The sequence below is a fragment of the Drosophila tropicalis genome, unplaced genomic scaffold (assembly GCF_018151085.1).
Source record: "Drosophila tropicalis isolate 14030-0801.00 unplaced genomic scaffold, ASM1815108v1 contig_593, whole genome shotgun sequence".
NCBI lineage: Eukaryota > Metazoa > Arthropoda > Insecta > Diptera > Drosophilidae > Drosophila > Drosophila tropicalis.
Window position 1 is genome coordinate 19,591,089 of NW_027173070.1, and position 20,941 is coordinate 19,612,029.

Genomic DNA, 20,941 nt, shown 5'->3' on the forward strand with positions numbered 1-20,941 from the left:
TCCAATGCATAAATACATACATATATATTTCAAAATATACATGGAAAGACTATGCTGTTGTTTAAATATTTGTATATACTATATATAAAAGAAAAATTTAGCTTAGATGAATGGTTAATTTAAGGTTAACCATTGACAAGTTTATTTTGGCGCGCAAACATTTGAAAAAAAATTTTGTCACATGCGCGTATACGTAATAAAATGCCGCATCTCTATGGAAAAGTTTCACCACCTAATTTGAAAGCTTCTTCTAAAGCTGTTTCATGCGCTTTCTTATCGTTATATATTGATTAAAAACCCCAAAATATAAAGTCGCCCCAAAAGAAAGGTGAAAACTTTAGTTAGTGTAAGTAAGCGTAAGGTAAAGGAACGTTTGTAAATAATTTTATCTCAAATTCTGCACTTGAACAACGTGAAAAATTTTAGTGAAAGTGCCGCACAGTATAATACTATTTTTGATTGTTGACCAATTGAACTATTCGTTAATTAAAATCCGTTCAAAGTTTCCAAGTTTTGCGTGCAAATGAACTTGTAAGACAAGCAGCATTTGGATGCCTACGCACATAAAGCCACCCAGAGTTAGTCATAAATAAATAATTGCTCTAACTAATAAAAGTATGCTAGAATACATATCATGTATGTGCTAAATATATACATATGGATGTGTATGTACTTGTATAGGCAATAAAATAGGTAGCCTTTAGACGGTGGAAGTTTATGATAAGATTCATTGTTTTTGTGTGGAAGCTTAAAATTTCAACAATGGAAAAACTCAAACACTAACGCATTTATCATAGACAAAATGTGTATATGAAGTACCTATGTACTTACATTTTAGGAACATATACACGAATCAATGTGAAACAATATTTTTGAATCATCATAGCCAATGTTTAATGTAAATTATCTTGATATAAAGGCTGGACTATTATCTGGATAATAAATAAATAATTTAAACTACTCTAAGAACTGACCTTCGATTTTATGAAAATGTAATCACACGAAATTGACATCTATACATAAGTAGCTAAAAATATTTTTATGAGCAACAATTATTAATCTTTAAATATACGATTTCTCATTCGTTTTCAGACGTCGCAATTCCAAAGTCAATTTCTTCCTAATATTGAACGCATTTATTTTGAGAATGGCGGAGGGTGAAAATACAAAATATGTGGGAAGGTGAGAGTAATTACACAATTATTTATTTAAATCTCCATTTGAATTGCTCAAAATATTAATACATTGATTGTTGTATATAGAACCGTATTGCCAGCTCCAATGATTTCTCGAAAAGAAGTCAGTATTTGGGCTATCCTTAAGAATTGCATTGGCAAGGACTTGAGCAAAATTACAATGCCAGTTATGCTTAATGAACCATTGAGCTTCCTGCAAAGATTATGCGAATATATGGAATACGCACATTTATTGACCGAAGCATCTCGCCAGGAAACACCAGCTGACCGAATGAAATATGTTGCAGGTAAGTGCTAGATCATCATACAATTTATGACAAAACATTTAGACATCATTGTGAATGTTGGGAAGCAATTCCTTCGAATTATATTGTGTTATGTTTAGTTCTTCTAACTGGCATGAAATCACCCAAAACTCTTCTTAATTCCGTAGTGTGTATCCTTTTAGTGTGTTAATTATATTTTGAACGTAGTTAAACAATGAACAAACAACTATTGCGACAATCCATTGAACCCATCATTCTCGAGACTATTTTTTTAACCCAATACATAAACAATGATTGCGAATTTAACCCACAGTCGAGAGAACTATCATAAAGCAGATATATTGCATGGCTTAAGATACATTTGATATGTATTAATATGATCAAAATTACAAGACAAAGGGCCTTAATGAAGTAAACTATAGAGCTAAAAAAGAATTTTGTAATAATGATTCTACTACCCACTATAAACATGACGAAAATCGAAATATAGTTCACGTAATTTTAATTATAGATGAAAACATTTGCGTAACTTGACATTTTGTTTTTTTAGCTTTTGCGGTATCTGCCTTAGCTTCAAACTGGGATCGATTGGGTAAACCATTTAACCCTCTTCTTGGAGAGACATACGAACTTCAGAGGGAAGATTATCGAATCGTTTGCGAGCAGGTTTCCCATCATCCACCAGTATCTGCATTTCATGCAGAATCCGCTGATTTCAAATTTCATGGCTCAATTAATCCGAAACTCAAATTGTGGGGAAAAAGTGTTGAGGTTAATCCGAAAGGAATAGTAACCATTGAGCTTCCTAAGTATGTCTAGATGTCATCTGTTATTTGAGTGGAGTGGCCAAAATTTCATAATACATTTACCTTGATGTAAATATGTATATAACTTCAAGCATACAACTTAATTTGACCAATATACTTTTTGGCCACGCTACACAATTTCACTACTCAATTACATCCTTACTCATCCTTGGATATTTGTCATAAATAGGTGGAACGAAACCTACACATGGAGTAATGTCAATTGTTGTGTACACAATATAATTGTTGGAAAACTATGGATTGAACAGTATGGTAATATGGAAATCAGAAATCACTCAACTGGTCATGTTGCAAGCCTAACGTTCAAGTCATCTGGATCAGCTGCCAAAAACTTACATCGAGTGGAGGGTTTTGTAAAGGATGAGAAGTATGTGGATGAAATTCTTTATATTTGGATTTTGACTAATTTATTACGATATTATTTGCAGTAAGAAGAATTTGTTCTTTCTTTACGGCAAATGGACCGAATTCATTAAATGCTGCCCAGCCGAAAATTATAATCAGTATTTGAAACAAGGAACCAAAAAGAATGATGATAAAGATTCGAATTCACCTGATGGTACTCCAAAGCGGATGTTTTCCAAATTGAATAGTTTTAAATTAAACTCATTCCGTAGCTTATCTATACAGGATGTAAGTATTTAAAGTTATTTCAATGATTAAATCAATAATTTGCATCCCATCATTGTAGAGTGACAACCTCCCCCCACCGGAATTTGAGGGTGATATACCCAAGAGTGAGTCGGCATACTCACTGGATATACCAGATTCCACGCTTTTGTGGAGTTGCAAACCACGACCCGCCAATGCTAGCGAGGTACGTAAGAATATCCTTCCACACATTCATCGCCTTTCTCCTATATGGCTATATCTTTTGTTTTCAGTATTATCAATTCACTAACTTTGCCATGCAACTTAATGCTATGAACAAAAACATGAAACCACCTACAACACTTTGCCCTACCGATTCGCGTTTGCGACCTGATATATTGTGTCTGGAGAATGGCGACATAGATGGCGCTTCAAAGGAGAAGACACGTTTGGAGGAACAACAAAGAGACACTAGAAAGCATAGAAAATCCAATAATGAAAAGGAATGGTCTCCAAGGTATAGTAAAAATTGATAACAATAAATCCAAGAACCGATAATGTAATAAAATTCAATTCATTTTTAGATGGTTTAAAATTGTCGACAGTCCTTATACGAAAAACGATGATTGGAACTATATTGGAGGCTATTGGGACCGCAACTATGAAAATTCCTATACAATATTTTAGATGAATTTTCTATATACTCTTGCAAAGATATATATATATAGAAGTATTTATTTGTATGTATGTAATTTGTAATTGTTTGAGCAATGTATACTACTAAGTGCAGAAAAGAACATATTGAAATTAGGACCGAATATATATTTACATATATACAATATTATATGTATATTTATTGTTTGTACATAACCAATGGCACAATATACAATTATCTGAGAAACAAAAATTGGTAATATACATACAAAAGGATTTTGTTTTGTTGTGGGGACACATTAAACACAAAAGTTGAAATTCCCACACCGACTTAAACTATGTTTTCAAAACTCATCACTTTTTAAATCCCCCAACGAATTCGGTTTTGGAAATTAAAAATATTGCTTAAATTACATTGCAGCTGTTGGTCTATGATGATATTATGATCGTATTTATTTGGGCAAGTGCGAATTAAAGTGTCCGTTTTCAAAGTGAGAATATTCAGTTAGTAATACATTAAAAATCCTGTAGAAGGATGCTTAATAATTAAGTAGTTGTGCCGCCCTAGTTTTGCAGATTATTACTTTTAAGATGATCTGTGTATTTATTGTTAACTATGTAATAGTTCTATACAAATCAATTAAAAACTGTTGCTCATTTGTTTATTGCGCTTACAAATTTGTTGCTTAAAAGTTCTTTAAAATAAATGATTAATTGCCAGCGATGATTCAGTTTCTCCATGGACCTAATGATCGAGTTGGATCGAAAGACCATATCCAGAGCAACTTATGTATAAAAATCAGCGTTTCCTCAATGCTAATTAAAATGTGAGTCACAGCAACGTAATGGATTTTACATTTAAGAAACATATGGATTTTTAATTTCGTGACTGGCATGACTATAAATGAGATTGGGATGATTTACAGCGAAAAAAGTGGAACAAATTTCTGGGTTACAAATTAAAAATAATAAAAATAAAGTACCTTTGTCGTGTGACGTCCGAAAAATGATTGAAACCGTCAGAAACATACAATAATAGAAAGTCTGAAAAAACTTTCGTTTTTTACAGAAATCACACTTTATGCATTTCCTTATCATCATATCTAACAATTGGTAATGATAGCAAAAATTAATCTAACAATCGGTAGTTTTGTTATCCTTACCTTTTGCTATCAATATCTAACAATTGATAGTTTAATTTGTGCTATCATTACCTGGGGCAATTCCAGAAATCATTTTAAATAAATTGTTTTCTAATTGTATTCTAAAGCTTCTTAATAACAAACCAACTCGAAATTTGTTGGAGAAAATTTGAAAGCACAAGTTAAATAAATATGAACTGTTTTACCATATTAACCTTTATTTTCACATTGTGTTGAACATTTGAGAGAATTTAAAAAATCAAATGTCAAAAAATTTGTTAAGGATTTCTGGGATAATATGACTTAAATCGAATGATTCGATCTATATAGTTGTATAGTGATATTGGCCCCGCCGACACTAATTTTTCAATTTATTGAAATCTAAAATAATAGAGTTGAACAAAAAATCATTTTTTTTTTTTATTACGCCAAAAAAGACCTGTTTTTCGTTTAATTTTACTGTACTGTTAACTTGTAACTGTTAACCGAAAAAAAAACCCTCAATGTTATGGCTTTTGGGGACTGAAATAGGGGATGTTATGTCCAAAGCAAAACAGGACGAAAGAGAAAACTAAAGGAAGTTTGGCAAAAATGGAACAAGTGTTTTGCTGCATTTATACAATTGACTTTTGTTTATAAATCAAAAGATGGTAAATTTTCTATAAATAAATTCCTAAAATGTGTTTTAATATCCTTACCACTTTGTCTGTTTATTACTCTTGGTGGTAATTTTTTTGCATTTCAATCCATGTTTGTAGTTATACATACATATGTATGTATGTACATACATAAGAATCTAGCAGCTGATGTTAATTATATACAGAATTTTTTGTTTATTTTTTTTCTCAAGTACGCAGTGATTATTCGTATGTGTTATGACGTGATGGAACAATATTACAGTGCTGGTGCAACTTTAAACCGAACTAAATTTAAATAATAATATATTGCTTATATTTACTAATTATAAAATGTTCCTGCTCAGAGATTTCATAATATTTACGAATCGTTTCTGTATAAAGGTGAATCCAAGACTAAGTATATTCGACAGTTTAATAAAATATAATCCATACAAATCGATTTTAAAGCAAATTATTGCAACCGAGCGAATAAAACAATGGAAAAAGGACGATTACTTTCTAATTGTATGTTAATAATATTTTTTTTATCTTGCTTTGTATTTTTAGCACGACATATCAAAATGCAGTTCAATTAAAATTTTATTAATTCTGCTATCAGTGAATATTTTTTGGCTATTGAAAGTCTATCCACCGTCAGGACAAGTGACTAAGGAATGCAGTGCACAAGGCCACACAGTGCCAGTATCGCGTCCCGTAATTTCACCCACAAAATGCCCCAAGAACCCGGAAGTTGATTTATCTTTCGTACACCCACTCATAAAATTAGAGAATTTGTATAATGAAAATAAAACAACATCATTAGCATTCGATGACTTGGATCTAAGTTATGGAAGGTGGGACAATCAGCATGCATACAAAATAAAAGATTTTGCTATTGTCGGAGATCAATATACAGAGTCATCTGAAAATAGTCTTATATGTTTAGCAACTCAGAGTTCTGTGGAGCGTCTGAATTCCCTAGCACAGGTGTCGGCTAATTGGTAAGTAAGAAAGAAATGCGAATTCTCTACACAGTATATAAGCCGATTTCACTTTTCACATTAACAGGTACGGACCCATATCAGTCGCTCTATTCTCTGCCAGTAATGAGGAATTTCTTATATTGCAATATTTTATTACGTACATGAGACTTTGCTTTCCTAATATTAAAGCTAATGCCACATTCCATATACTAATTCCACGGGACTACGAAAAGTTACCCAAAGTCGTGACATTGCCTTTCATTTTAAAGGGCAAATTTGATTGCCGATATCCTGAGAAAACTTTGAAGGCTTTGCTCAAATTGAGAACACTCAAAACTCTACAATGGCGACAGAGAAATACTTATCCTCAAAATCATATGCGTAATTTGGCGCGTAAAGGATGTCAATCGAAGTACGTGTTCCTTACTGATATTGACATAATACCCAGCACGAATATTGTTGCTCAACTCAACGATTTCTTTAAAGGCGAGCGATGTATTAAGAATTGTGCTTATGTAATACCAACGTTTGAAATAGACGTTCGTGCTCCATTTCCCCGATCAAAGAAAAGCCTTCTTAGGTTAATTAGAAAGGGCTTGGCGAGACCTTTTCATGAAAAGGTATTCATTTACAATCAATATGCAACAAATTTCACAAAGTGAGTAAAATGAGGCGGCATTTTTGGAATTAAAGTGCATCTAGTGAAATAATTTTGAAATGTATTTAATTATTTTAGATGGCTATCTACGAATCTAAATGAGACTGATGTTACAAAAATTAGCCACTCAGTAACAAACTTTGAGTTCTTGTATGAACCATTTTATATTGCAATGGATAATGTTCCTGCTCATGACGAAAGATTTACCGGATACGGATTTACGCGTAACTCCCAAGTAAGTATTCTAAATCTGACAAATTTATAAAGAATTTGAGCGCAACGGAAATCTGTAAGTTTATGTTACCATGTACATATATCAATAAAAATTGATTTTTGCTTTTAGGTCTATGAAATGCATATCGCTGGGTTTGAATTTTATGTATTAACTCCGGTATTTACTTGTCATTGGGGACTCCAGAGAAAGCAAACGAGACCTGCTTGGAGAGAGCAACAGAATAATATAAATCGCAAAAAATTTGATGGTTTTAAAAGTGAAATTTTTGCACGTTATAAAACCCAAAAAGCTGGCAAAAATAAAATATTAATAAGATAAGGTTAAAACTTTGTATTTAATTGTAAAGTATTTAAAAATATATTTTATTTTAAATGTGATTCGGTTCTTGGTTTAAAGTAATTAATGTAGTAAGAAAATCGTCGCATAAGTTTAATAACATCAAATAGTGGAAGAAATATTAAAATTTTATAAATATGGCTTGAAAATTATCAACGGTTTTTTAAAAATTTACTAATTTCGATCAATTGCTTCTACTATTTGATAAAATTGTCCGATCTGGCCGATAGTTTTATAATTTCTCACTGGTGCGCTTATCGATTTTATTTCGTAGTCACGATTGCTTGTCGTTCCTTTTAAAAAAGTACCCGTGATAAGTAACTGCTGCGAGTACTGAAGTTGCGCTCATCTCTAACAAAGACTGAGTGGATACATTTTAAACGCACTTGTGTGTGTAATTTTTATGTACATTTATGTACATACATACAACAAATTGAAGGAAAATCAGAATTTACAATGATATTGTTAAATATTAATAATATTTGCACATTTGTATGCGCAGGTATACACTCGCATGTGTAGAGAACACGTTTATTTGTGTGTGTAACAACAAAGTGCAGCTGCAAATTGCGTGACAAAACTGTTTGATAATTGTGAATATAAACATTAATAATGCCATCTTAGAAATTGTTGTTCGCCGGCTGCATAAATTCACTTGTAAAGGATACCAATAAATGTAGGTACATGCCACATATGATCTGAATGCAGGTGCAACTATGTACATATTTACATATGTATGTACTTGATTCCACAAATACATTTGTATGCAAATTTGTGTAAGATTATTTTTTCTACTTAATGACTGTGAAAAAAGTGTAAAAGCGTTCACGTATGTACGCATGTATGTACATATGTGTAAGTATGTACATACATGCATAATTGAAATTAAGAATGCTCGAAACCAAAACTAATGTACAAATACATACATATTTATGCGTGTATATGCGCATATGTATCTATTGTAATTATGTACATACATATGTATGTATATTGTGGGTATGTAAAGGGATGTATGTATTCTCTAGTAAATTCTAAATAATCTCATACATACATTTTTGATCAGCCTTAGCCGAGTTCTCTTTCGTCAATTGGTATCTACATATGTATGTATATACATATGTACATACATAATTACATCTCATTACAATTTATGAAAAGTTTAATGTATGTAAATGAATAGGTTGGTAGATCTATCTATGTACATCTAAACAAACAAATGCAGGTCTATGGATTGGTTTAAATCAGCTGTACATGTGTATCTTTAATCCGACAATTATCAAGAAATCTCAATGACTTACATACACTGGATAAATAAAATATTTTAATGAAGTAAATAATTGTTCGTTATTCCATGATGACATAGAAATATTGATTTAAAGCACACATCCATGTGTACATATTTATATTCTTTTAACGATCTCCGACTATTCTGTCAGATTTTTTTTTATCCCTTTGTTGAACAGTCATTTATTAAAAGGGCAATATCTAATCTAAGACTCTCTTTTTTGTGATCTATCTTTCACACATTTCCACTTGCGGCTTTCAATAGAGCTACGACCTGTCATTACTATATCATTTTTGGTGCTGCACAGTTAATTTTATATATGATTTGAAAGATCCGAAGTCAAGAAATAATTGATGTTTTAAAAATCTTTTGGAACGGTCATTGCTCATTTTTTAACCCGATGTATTTAATTATAGACTAGATAAAGTTGGTAAAGAATAAACGTATTTGTATTATTTGCAGGAAAACAGCAGACATAATGGAACAACAAAACAATGTTAATGGTGATATTCAGCGCATGGAGAGATTGGATGTCATTCCTCCCAATATGTACAGATATGAACCACCACCACCACCACTACCACCAACAATGTTACCTAATGATACGCTAAATTTAATGAACCATCCTATGGTGAATCCGGCAAATGGGGCTTATATGTTAGGAGCTATGCCAGAAACTATCATGCCTCCCATCGATCATTGTCCCGAAAAGATGAAATTACTAATGCCAGAGCAAATCAAAAACGAAATGAACAATTTCACATCGGGTCAAAAGCGGAGAAATGCACTATTTCCCCCCGAACAGCAGTCGACAAGTAAACGGGTGGCCCTTCCAACCGCCGAAGAGAAGAAGAATAATCAACTTAGGAAAAACATTCGGGATGTCATGGATGAGACCAATTTAGATACCACAACACTAGCAGCTCAAAAAGAAGAAGCGGAACGTCTGGCTCGTGTGGCCGATCAGCAAAAATCGATGCGAGAAATTCAAAAGCAAGTTGTTCACAAGCAATTCTTCCGCATATTACAACTAGATGAAAGCGAGGATCTGAACAAGTGTACGTTGAACAATGAAATTATTAACAATAACGAAACTCCTATCGATCTACACGAGGATGAGCTGGCATCGGAGACTTTGGACGAGACGAATAGTAGTCTAAGTTGCAGTATTGACGATGTGTTAAATAAGGAAGCCCATCCCGATGAATCAAATGAAGTTGTTACCATTGATGACAGCTCCGATGATGATTGTATACTGCTTTCGGAGGAGGAAGAGGATGAGGAGGAAGACGTTAATGAATCGGATGATGCCACAAATAGTGGGATGCATGTGAAAGATGCCTATAATATTCCCGATGAGGATGGACGGGTTGTTGTCAATATGGCACATCCTGAGGGCGAGGAGACCATCTATTTGGCTCCACAGATTTCCAAAGTAATTAAGCCACATCAAATTGGAGGTGTACGGTTTCTGTACGATAACATAATTGAATCCACAAGGAGGTTTAGCAAATCAAGCGGCTTTGGCTGTATACTTGCTCATTCCATGGGTCTGGGGAAAACCTTGCAAGTAGTTTCCTTCTGTGATATTTTTTTAAGACATACATCAGCAAAGACGGTATTATGTGTTATGCCCATAAATACCCTTCAAAATTGGTTAAGTGAATTCAATATGTGGGTCCCACGACAATCGGCCGATGAAAATATACGTCCACGTAACTTTGATATTTTCGTTTTGAATGACCAACAGAAGACCCTAACTGCTCGAGCAAAAGTAATTTTAAACTGGGTACACGAAGGCGGTGTCCTCTTAATTGGCTATGAACTGTTTCGTCTACTCGCATTGAAGCTGGCCACAACGCGTAAACGAAAAGTTAGCAAAAATCCTCATCGAATTGATGGTTACGACTCGAGTACTAATCTTATGAACATGGTATTCGAAGCGTTAGTTAAACCCGGTCCAGATCTGGTTATTTGCGATGAGGGGCACAGAATTAAGAACTCACATGCTGGCATATCACTTGCATTAAAACAAATACGCACCCGTCGACGCATTGTACTCACTGGATATCCTCTCCAAAATAACCTATTAGAATATTGGTGTATGGTCGACTTCGTACGGCCAAATTATCTGGGAACGCGAACAGAGTTCTGCAACATGTTCGAAAGACCAATTCAAAATGGACAATGTGTGGATTCGACACCTGATGACATAAAACTTATGAGATACAGAGCCCATGTGCTTCATTCACTCTTACTAGGATTCGTTCAGAGACGTTCGCATACTGTATTACAAAGTACTTTACCCAAAAAGTTGGAGTATGTGATATTTGTGCGAATGACGGCGTTTCAAAGAAAACTCTATGAAACTTTTATGACTGATGTTGTTAGGAAAAGGCTTTTCCAAATCCTTTGAAAGCCTTTGCCGTTTGTTGTAAAATTTGGAATCATCCGGATGTTCTATACAATTTTCTAAAAAAATGTGAGACTGATTTAGACTTAGAAATCGACGAGGAACTTAGCAAGAGCGCTGCTACATCGTCAGTGGAATCCATTCATCCTAGTAATCCTATTAGTGCCGTCAATACAGCACCGACTATCTCAGAAAAGCTCACGCCCGATGCGACTTTCGAACAGGTGCCAGTTAAAACGAATGAGAACTCATTTAATATACCTTCAGCAGCTACAGATAGGAATCCAGAAAAGTATCCTCCCAATCCAAGGTAATTTTTGTGTTGCTGTTACTCATCAAGGTATCTACTATAAACTATGCTTTATTTTTTCACAATTCGCAGCTCAAACTACTATGAGGAAAATAGAGATCAACTCAGTTATGGCGGCTATAACTGTGAAACAAAGAGTAACTATTGGCTCGAGTCAAGTATGCTTTCTAAGCCGGCCTGTGTTGAAGCCATAAAGCAAACTGATTCGGTAATGACCAAAGACTTGGAAAATATATCGGGATCTTCGGAAATAGTTGATTTAGATACAAATGAAATTAAAACAGTCGAAACCAGTATTCAGCATTCATCAACAAGTAAACAAATGGAAACAGATTTTTCTGCCGGCAATAATATTTCAAAAATGAAGCAAATGACCAGTATTAACATAGAAGCGGCTAAAAAGGCTCTGAGGGCTAAGAGAAATGATGAATTCTCATGCGGCTGGGCTGTTGATCTGATGAAAAACTATGTATCGGATCAAATATCAAATTCACCCAAAATGGAAATATTCTTCACCATAATGAAGGAGAGCATACATCTTGGAGATAGAATTTTATTATTTAGCCAAAGTCTATTAACGTTAAATTCAATTGAAGGATTCCTAAAAGCAAGTTACGTTCCGGGAAGTCATGAGCTTTGGACTCGTAACATTTCATATTTTCGTAAGTTGCTACAATTTATAATTTTGTAAAAAGAAAAAAAGGGTAAGCATACGCATATCTTTTAGGTCTAGACGGTTCAACATCTTCACAAGAAAGAGAGAGGCTAGTCAATGAATTCAACTCAAATAGTAATGTAAAACTATTTTTAATATCAACACGAGCAGGATCCCTGGGTATTAATTTAACCGGAGCTAATCGAGTAATCATATTTGATGCTAGTTGGAATCCTTGCCATGATACGCAAGCTGTATATAGAATTTATAGGTAACTATAAAGAAAAAATATATCAATTGGTAAAAATTAAAACACTTGTTAATAATTTAAAAATTGTTTTTCTTTTAGATATGGACAAACAAAACCCTGCTATGTATATAGAATTGTAATGGATAAATGCCTAGAGAAGAAAATTTATGATAGGCAAATTAAGAAGCAAGGAATGTCCGACCGAATTGTTGACGAATGCAATCCCGAGGCACATTTGTCTATGAAGGATATAACTAATCTGTGTCACGATGACAATTCCGATGATGAAAATGTGATTGAAACTCCCAAAGTGGCAGCAGAAGAAAAAACCGATGCCCCTGAGGAAGAAAAATCTGAAAAATCAGAGGAGCCCGCAGTTGTTGTGCCTAAGACACCCAAAGAGGAACCAGAATTTAACCAAAATCATGAAGATTCAATAATTAACAGCATTATAGAACTGCACAGAAACTATATATCAAAAGAGCCATTTTTCCATGATAGCTTACTAGTTGATCAAAAGGACAGGAAGTTGTCACAGGCAGAAAAACGACAGGCTCATCGTAGCTATGAACAGGAAAAGAAAGCCTCAGTTAATAATAAATTCATATGCACTCCTAACAAGATGAATTACAAAATTGTTAATAATGATGGAACTATCATAAGTCGACCAGTAGCATCGGTGCGTAAAGAAATTTAGACTCTAATATGTATATTTAATTAACCAAAGCATTTTTATTTTCACAGATAAGACCAATGCAGACAAAGAAAAGTACCACTGTCTGTAGTGGAGGACGCACAACTCGCTGGATTCCTGCTGATGTGTGGCAAAGGCAAGGAATGACTGCACAAGAAATGACTTTACCATTAGGTAATTAAAGAAATAACACAAATATTTATAGATATATTTAAATATATATATTTATTTTTAGACGTTGTTATCCCCACAAACTCTTCCGACAAAGCCAATATTATATTGAAGGCTGGACAACGAGTTATGGTCTTAAAATCTACCAAAGGGATTTATATGCAATTGGATAGTGGAAAAATCATAGCAATTAGAACAACAACAAAATCTACGGATGGTGAAAAGCCAGCCAAAGAGGATATAATTGATATAACATCTGATTGTGACACAGATGTACCAAAGTCACAATCTCCAGAAGAAGGTATGTGTGAGTTCTTTTATACATTAATATATTACTTACAATCATTTTACATTCAATGTTAGGAGACAAAACTGCTGATGATAAGCCCACCCATGTGGAAAACAAAGGTGAAGGTGAAAAAACAACTTCAACAAACAAAGAACAGATGTCCTCTAAAGAAAACAGATTGTCTGAGAATCTTCAGCAAGTTAAACATCACACGCAGCAAAATACGTCAGCAACTACAACGCAGTTTAATATATCTCAGAACCAACATCAGATACCTTGTAACTTAGATTTCCCGCAGCAACAACAGCAGCAGCAACAACAACAACAACAGCCCTACAAACATCAATCTCAATTACCCCCTAATATTAGCGAAGCGGCCTACAATAGTGTTAATTGCATTCAATCTAGTGTGCCACTTTCGAATCCGCTTGTGCCCAATCCAACGGACCTAACGGAAAATGCGTATTTTCAAAGTAAACATTTCCAGCACTCGTATCCCCCACAATATTATGATTACTATGACAATAAGCACAAAGCCGCAGCGCCGTCTTCAAGCTATCATCTGAATAATTACGCTTCCTATGGAAATTTAAATTTTGCGCCGTATCATTCCAACTTGCATGCAACTCCCGGATATAGTGCAAGTCCATCATCCTATGTAAATTCGAATACTTTTCCTAGACAACATTGGAGCGCGGTGGCAAGTACGCCCGCCTCAACTGAGCCACTTCGCCAGCAATCATACTTGGGAAGTACTTATCCTATGAATGACTGGGCGCCTCAATAACAATGTAAATAAATTTAAACCCTATGGCTTTCTGTCTCATTGTCCATTGTTAAACATAAGCTCTCAAAGATAATGTAAGATCAAATGCATTTTCAGTTGCGAAGTAGGGACCTATCTTTTATATTTATAAGTTATTGCTGCTTTCGCATTTTTGTTGTTTGATAAGAACGATTGTTTGATTGATTGATGGCAACTTCAACTAGAGATTTTGTTCGTTATTTGCGGTGCGCATGGTCGAAGGGGTATGTGGTTGTTTTTAAATTAAACAAAATGTATTATTTCAGTAAATTAATCAAATTTCATAATTTTGTTAAAAAAAATTAATAACAAAAACTACTAATTCTAAATTAAAACAAATTAAATATTTATGTATGTAAGATGTAATGAAATTAAATAAATGGCGATTCCCTGAAGGAAAGCGCAGTATAATGAAAATTATAGTCTTTAATACTTGTCCTCTACACGGGATTTAATAAATAGATGGTCTATATGAGCTATATTTTAAATTTTTTGTAAATCATTCGTAATTGAATGGAGACAAAAATTAAGTTTTTATATTAGATACAAACTCATCTACATTCGCTCTGATTGGATTAGAAATGAAGAAACATTTGAAATCACATCATGATTTTACAAGATTGGATTTATTAGGAATCATTTTTTCTTGATTATATTCCTACTGAGGTTTTACAAAGCAGGAATCTTAATGTAGGTTAAATTTAGTTTATTCATTTTATTGAGTTTTTTAATTAGACCCATTAGACGATTTCGTTGAACTGCTACCCCCTAGTATATACATCGATTTGTTAGCATCTCGTTCACTGCCATAAATTTTGCCAGCTTTCTTTGCCATAGAGCCCAACAGATCTTGTGACATCTTGTGAGCCGATCTCAATGATGAGGCCCATTCCTTTAAACCAATTTCGTCCTGCAACAAAAATGTGTTAATGTGTATTAAAGAGAAAAACTCCGGTTTCTTTTCACAACTACGATATACGTACAGAATTTGTTAAAACAATTCTACCATCTCTACTGCCATCGTTAATACGAATTTGTATACAGTTCTCGTTTTTGTGAAGAATGAAATCAGACGAAATGTCTTCTACTTGGTCCATAAATATAAGTTCTGGTTTGTTATTTCCACTCTCTGAATGAAGTTCCAACCTGTAATAAAATATTCTTAGACAATATATACAAAACAATCGATTAACAAAAGGAAAACTTACCGATTTGGATACAATTTGGCATATTTAGTCTGCCATAAAGACGCAAAAGAACCGCCCAGCTTCTTTATATATCCATGAAGAATACAATCAGATTCTTTTTCATCTGTATCAAAATGCAGCTTCTGCTTAGACTTCTTTTTTTGTTCGATTTTATCTGTCTCCAGATTTATTGTTTCGAATACTGTTTCGGATACTTCCTGCTGCCATCTATTTGTGAAAGTATAATAATGTTGACTGAGTATGTAATGTTTTTTTCTTAGACACCGGCACTTACCTTTCTGATATAGTCAATGAAAAATGCTTGTAAAGATCTTGGTCTGTGTCGTTTAACTTAATGCCCTTTGTGTCTTCTTCATCGAAAGATCCAATATCAAAGGCATCTGCAGCATTGACCTCACCCCGCGGGGGAACTAGTGGTGGAGTGTATTTCTGAATGTAAACTTGATGCCAATCGATTCCGCAAAAGAAATTATGCATTTTAACTTCATCAGCCCTAGAAAACACAATAATAACAAAACTATTCTGTTGAATATTTTTCCTATAACAAATTTTACCCGTTTCCCATACAGCCAAGACGCTTGGGTACATCTCTTTGGAGTAGCATTTCCAGCAAGTTCCTTAATTCCGCAGAAAAGGAATCCGGAAGTTCGACATTCTATAAAATAGTAAAGTAGCCGTTATGTTTGTCTTTTAAGTAATAAACTTTTAGGTAAACTTTCATCTACTACTCACCATGGTTAATGTCATTCTATCAATCTCATGTTTATCTTTTGTTTTATGCTGCCTAAATGGTGAATGTCCTTTAAGCAATTTGTACAACATACACCCAAAGCTAAACCAGTCTGCACATGAATCGTATGAAGTTCCTTTTGACAATACTTCTGGCGCCATATAACCGTGAGTTCCCACGGAAGCATGCGGCTTTTTCCTTGAATAATCACAGGCTAAGCCTAAATCAGAAATTCGAATATGACCGTTTTCATCGAGCAATATGTTAGCAGGTTTTAGATCGCGGTAAACAATGCATCTTTTATGCATATGTTCCAACCCCAAAATCACCTGAAATTATTTATCTTATTTTCTTATTCATCACATTATTTCAATAGTGGCTACTCACTTCTGCCGCATAGAATTTCATTTCATCTTCGCTAAAAACGCCGTGTTGCGACAAATGATAATGCAAGTCTCCGCCATTCATTAAATCTAATATGAAGCACAGCTTATCGGGTGTGTGAAATGCATAGGTCATACAGACAATAAAGGGACAATCAATCTGAAGGAACCGATTATTAGTAAAAAATATACAATGAATTAAACTTAAATATGTTGCACTTACTCCGGTACTGACAGCTTGAAGCATATTACGCTCATTTAAAGCCAGCATTTCACCTTGCTTCATTTTAATGCGCTTTTTATCCAGACATTTCATGGCGTACATTTTTCCAGTGTCCGCTTTTCGGCATCCGTATACCTCTCCAAAACCTCCACGCCCAATTATTCTATGCACGCTAAAATCGTTCATTGTTAGCTGTAAAAAATGTATTTAACATTTGTTAATTGAATGCTAAAACATATATTTGAAATTTAAACTATAGTGAAATGAAAATTTATAACAAAAAAAATTTAATGTTTTAAATCCTTACTTGAATATTGAGCTCCAAATTTTTCCATTGACAAAATCTGGTAAATTTGTCACTAAAAAAGAAATGAAACATTTCAGTAAACAGCAAATTGTTTATATTTCCTTTTAATTATAGAAATAACTTTTTTAAATATTCACTTTATTTATATAATTGTTAAAACTTTTTACCTTTCTAAGAACTTTTTAAATGGCCTGCCCTTTAGTTGAGTGAAAATCTCTTCCATGTATGGCTGGACGAAAGGAAAGATAATATTAAACAATCAAAAAATTAAGTAATTCTCACCGACTTCGGTATACCACGCATCAATAAAACAAATATATTTGAAATTTATAATAACAAATGCCTTTATGTATTCATACAAAATTCTGTCAATAAGGTTTTTACAAGAACAATTCAGTATCTCGCTGACTCGAGCATATGAGCACCCTAGCGCCACCACCAGTAAACGGCCAAATCCGGCCTTATGAGAACACGTTTATATGCATAACTCCGACTATTTTTAGTCGGATTTTGATCAGATTTGGTGTGTTGCTGGATATTAATATTAAATTTAAGTTTGCCCAATTCGATGGGATAAATTTAAAAATTACGGGAGATAATCGAAATTTTCAAATTACGGGGGCGGAAAGGGGCTTGGCGAAAATTTGAAATAACCTTGATCACTTTACGTAATACTCGAGCCAAATTTTTTAGTCTCTAAGATCTATTGGTTCATATGAACGGACAGACGGACATGGCTAGATCGTCTGTTGATACTGATCAGGAATATATATACTTTATGGGGCCAAAAAAGGTTCTTTCTGCTTGTTACACACTTTTATGCGACTTTAAACCATTTCAACCTGTGGGTGCTTGGTATAAATACAATTTTAAATGTATTTTACAATAATCCATGTTAAAAACAGGTGAACAATTTCTCCAATGAGTGAGTGACTTACCTCAAACAAGTCCATTGGAACCTCATTTTTCAACAAATATTTTTGGACACTAGCAACAGCATCTTTGGAGTATTCCTTGAATATATAAAAGTGATCAGAATTTTAAAGATCGATTTTTTAAAGTCGAAATATAGTTTATATCAAAATATTAAAGCTTACATATGTGTGAGAGAGCATTTCTTCCATTATAAAATTATCGTAAATTTCTCTGGCCAATTTTTTTCGTTCTTCATAGCACTCTGTTTTTTCAAAGTTTTTTATCTGAAATTGATAATAAAATACCCTAAATATTTTTATCAATCAAGCAAATAATTATAATTACCTGCTCATAAAACTTCAACTGTTGTATTGGCTCATCGGAATCATTTTCACAAAAGTCTTTAAACAACAAGTAACCTAAAACAACATTAAGATTTTAAAAAACTATTCATAATTACACGCTAATTGCATACCTAAAACCTCATTAAAGATTTTGTGGAAGTTAAGTTCATTTTCCTTTTCCAGATACTTGTACATAACGCTTCTGACACTGTAAATAAAAAAGGTGCCCAATATATTAATATATATGTATGTATGTATGTACATTGTTTTTATTGTCATTGGTCATTGGACAAAGTACTTTCAAAAAGTCGCCATCAAGAGCTTAAAAATATTCCATTACTGTGTACCCAACTAATATTTCCCAAAGTCAATGCCAATTTATTGTGTTAGAAAAAAAAAAAAAACAAACAAAAAAATTGTTTCATCCTGTTTACAAGGTTATTTTTATTTTTATATTTGTTTGTATTTTTTATTAGAAATAAAATATTAATAATAAATCTAAATTAAAAATGGCATTAATAACCATTATTAACCATTACCATTATTATTATAATAATTATTTTGGACCTTTCTAAGCAATCATTCAGTCGCGTATTCACTTTTTTAAATGAAACTGCAACTATTAATAATTATTATATGAATAACAATTAAAAATAATAATATTATTTTCTGTGGCTGATATTGGGGAAAGTTGCCCCCTAAACTATGCAATATGCAGTACAAGAATTAGTTTTTTGATATTTGTGAGAAATTTTTGAATGTCTTATGGATAAAAAATAATCATCTAAAAAAACTAAAAAAATACATATTTAAGTTTTAAGCATAAGAAAAGTTATGCATTTTTTGCAAAACAATAAATAATTTCCCAGCCGTTTGCACACCATAAGGGGTAAAGTTCTCTCTATTTAAAAATTAATTTTAATAATTCGTTACTCAAACCACAAATGACTTTACTTTTACTTAGAAAAGGTATTAGTAAGAATGAGATTTGTATTCCAGCTCTAAGTGTGATTAATTTGTCACAATGACCGGCATTTGAATTGATGATAACAATCAATGGCAAAACAAATTGTTTAATTCTACACTGGCGCACGACAAAAATAAACGCCTTTTATTTACATGGATCGAATCAGCTGTTGATCCCGAATAGGAAAATATTAAGATGCATTTAAATGCATACATACATATAAGCATAGACATGTGCATGTGTATCTGTGTGAACTTATAGTTAATTGGGTCAGCGAACTAATTTTGCTTGATATGCGTCACAAATTATTACACCTATTTTTGCAAACTGATTCAAAATGTATACATACACACATATATTTACACTGATTGTAAACCACAGTATAAACATGTGAAGAACCTCACTTAAAAAAATTGTCCATACATACATATGTACATTACTAACAAAAATCTTGTTCTATAGTTTTTCCTTCCCCACCCCATTTTTCTGTTTCTATGTACATATGTATGTATGTACCTACATCAGATGTACGAAATAGAACGTTTGTATACATAAACACATAAAAATTAATGCATGCCTTTTAATTGATTGGGATTGAAATTGTGTATACAACATTTAAATTTTGTGTACACTTTTTTTGTGTGCTTACACACACACACACACATTCACATTTATCTACAAGTCCTTAGTTAACAACATACGTACATATGTATGTATGTATGTATGTACATATACAGGTACATGCATATTTCAGTACCTGGGATCTGGTAAAATTAATTTTTTGCTGGCCCTTGCAGCTGGAGTGCATTTTGATTTTTCCATCGCCATTAGATAGCTGACATCAGCTAATACTGCTTCCAAATCCGCCATTTCTTCGAGTGTTTAAGTTTCTGTTGCTGCTTCTGTTGCGAATTCTATTTTTGTGTTTTTCATACACACATATGTATTTTTGGTATAGATATATATATACATATAAAGCTGGATGTATATGGCTTCCGTTCCGTTGCCTATGATCTATTGCACAAAGTCGACATACAAATGTCTGTTTTGGTTTTTTTTTTTTTTTTGTATATGTTTTACAATTAATTATTTAATTACAATTATGGCATATACACACACTCATGTACATTACTGTCAACAAAACATAATAAGTATGTATATTGTTTTTTTACACAAGAACAGCTCCTTTCTTGGCCTGCGAGTGTGGCTAAAATATAGCTAAATAGCTAAATATCATTCACAGGGAACTACATTGCTGTGATTGTAAATCATTTGTCACAGTCACAATCACAGTGATAATCTAAATAAATAAAATTTAAATACTATAATATACTCGATCAATTAATATGATATATATAAAGAAAAAAAGTTTCAATATTGAGTTACATATATACACACATATTTATGTATGATTGTATACAAAATTTGCTACTTGCGTTCCCTTTCCATGATTCAAACGATAAATTTGCGAGTGTGGCTCGGTATGG

General features: G+C 33.1%; 4 protein-coding genes across 5 annotated transcripts; 3 read left to right on the forward strand and 1 right to left on the reverse strand.

The window, feature by feature from the left end:
• Window positions 1-298: 298 nt before the first annotated feature.
• LOC137578279 (oxysterol-binding protein-related protein 1) lies at window positions 299-4,254 on the forward strand. Of its 2 annotated transcripts, none has more exons than XM_068291982.1 (9): window positions 299-346; window positions 1,093-1,182; window positions 1,263-1,483; window positions 2,013-2,271; window positions 2,459-2,656; window positions 2,718-2,922; window positions 2,981-3,106; window positions 3,174-3,397; window positions 3,465-4,254. In XM_068291982.1, exons 2-9 carry the CDS (start codon window positions 1,148-1,150, stop codon window positions 3,565-3,567), a joined length of 1,371 nt encoding a protein of 456 aa, XP_068148083.1. In that variant the 5' UTR covers window positions 299-346; window positions 1,093-1,147; the 3' UTR covers window positions 3,568-4,254. The 2 variants fall into 2 exon arrangements, with proteins under 2 accessions (XP_068148083.1, XP_068148082.1); XM_068291981.1 differs by having other exon boundaries at window positions 344-578.
• A 974-nt stretch (window positions 4,255-5,228) lies between these two features.
• LOC137577446 (beta-1,4-glucuronyltransferase 1) lies at window positions 5,229-7,546 on the forward strand. The gene is made up of 5 exons (XM_068290915.1): window positions 5,229-5,326; window positions 5,861-6,294; window positions 6,362-6,934; window positions 7,013-7,169; window positions 7,278-7,546. Exons 1-5 carry the CDS (start codon window positions 5,324-5,326, stop codon window positions 7,485-7,487), a joined length of 1,377 nt encoding a protein of 458 aa, XP_068147016.1. The 5' UTR covers window positions 5,229-5,323; the 3' UTR covers window positions 7,488-7,546.
• A 351-nt stretch (window positions 7,547-7,897) lies between these two features.
• On the forward strand, window positions 7,898-14,794 carry LOC137576511 (helicase ARIP4). Its single transcript, XM_068289670.1, is given in 9 exon segments — window positions 7,898-8,185; window positions 9,253-11,180; window positions 11,183-11,513; window positions 11,586-12,175; window positions 12,241-12,439; window positions 12,518-13,097; window positions 13,163-13,286; window positions 13,348-13,584; window positions 13,647-14,794. Coding segments are annotated over 8 exon segments (4,686 nt in total). The 5' UTR covers window positions 7,898-8,185; window positions 9,253-9,268; the 3' UTR covers window positions 14,360-14,794.
• A 187-nt stretch (window positions 14,795-14,981) lies between these two features.
• On the reverse strand, window positions 14,982-20,649 carry Gprk1 (G protein-coupled receptor kinase 1). The gene is made up of 15 exons (XM_068288701.1): window positions 20,212-20,649; window positions 18,619-18,695; window positions 18,489-18,562; window positions 18,326-18,427; window positions 18,167-18,241; window positions 17,396-17,457; window positions 17,229-17,280; window positions 16,922-17,113; window positions 16,703-16,858; window positions 16,318-16,644; window positions 16,140-16,240; window positions 15,860-16,078; window positions 15,586-15,792; window positions 15,361-15,523; window positions 14,982-15,287 (listed from the first exon to the last, which is right to left on the reverse strand). Exons 1-15 carry the CDS (start codon window positions 20,322-20,324, stop codon window positions 15,105-15,107), a joined length of 2,103 nt encoding a protein of 700 aa, XP_068144802.1. The 5' UTR covers window positions 20,325-20,649; the 3' UTR covers window positions 14,982-15,104.
• Window positions 20,650-20,941: the final 292 nt, after the last annotated feature.

What these genes read in the sequence shown, in the direction of transcription:
- LOC137577446 (XM_068290915.1), top strand. An exon ending in GCACAGGTGTCGGCTAATTG is followed by an intron (nt 6,295 to 6,361) that starts GTAAGTAAGAAA and finishes TCACATTAACAG; the next exon opens with GTACGGACCCATATCAGTCG. An exon ending in TATGCAACAAATTTCACAAA is followed by an intron (nt 6,935 to 7,012) that starts GTGAGTAAAATG and finishes TAATTATTTTAG; the next exon opens with ATGGCTATCTACGAATCTAA.
- Gprk1 (XM_068288701.1), bottom strand. Translation starts at nt 20,324, where the DNA reads ATGGCGGATTTGGAAGCAGTATTAGCTGATGTCAGCTATCTAATGGCG. An exon ending in ATAGAATGACATTAACCATG is followed by an intron (nt 16,241 to 16,317) that starts GTGAGTAGTAGA and finishes ACTATTTTATAG; the next exon opens with AATGTCGAACTTCCGGATTC. An exon ending in GAATTGTTTTAACAAATTCT is followed by an intron (nt 15,288 to 15,360) that starts GTACGTATATCG and finishes TTTTTGTTGCAG; the next exon opens with GACGAAATTGGTTTAAAGGA.
- LOC137578279 (XM_068291982.1), top strand. Translation starts at nt 1,148, where the DNA reads ATGGCGGAGGGTGAAAATACAAAATATGTGGGAAG. An exon ending in AATACAAAATATGTGGGAAG is followed by an intron (nt 1,183 to 1,262) that starts GTGAGAGTAATT and finishes TGTTGTATATAG; the next exon opens with AACCGTATTGCCAGCTCCAA. An exon ending in GGTTTTGTAAAGGATGAGAA is followed by an intron (nt 2,657 to 2,717) that starts GTATGTGGATGA and finishes TATTATTTGCAG; the next exon opens with TAAGAAGAATTTGTTCTTTC.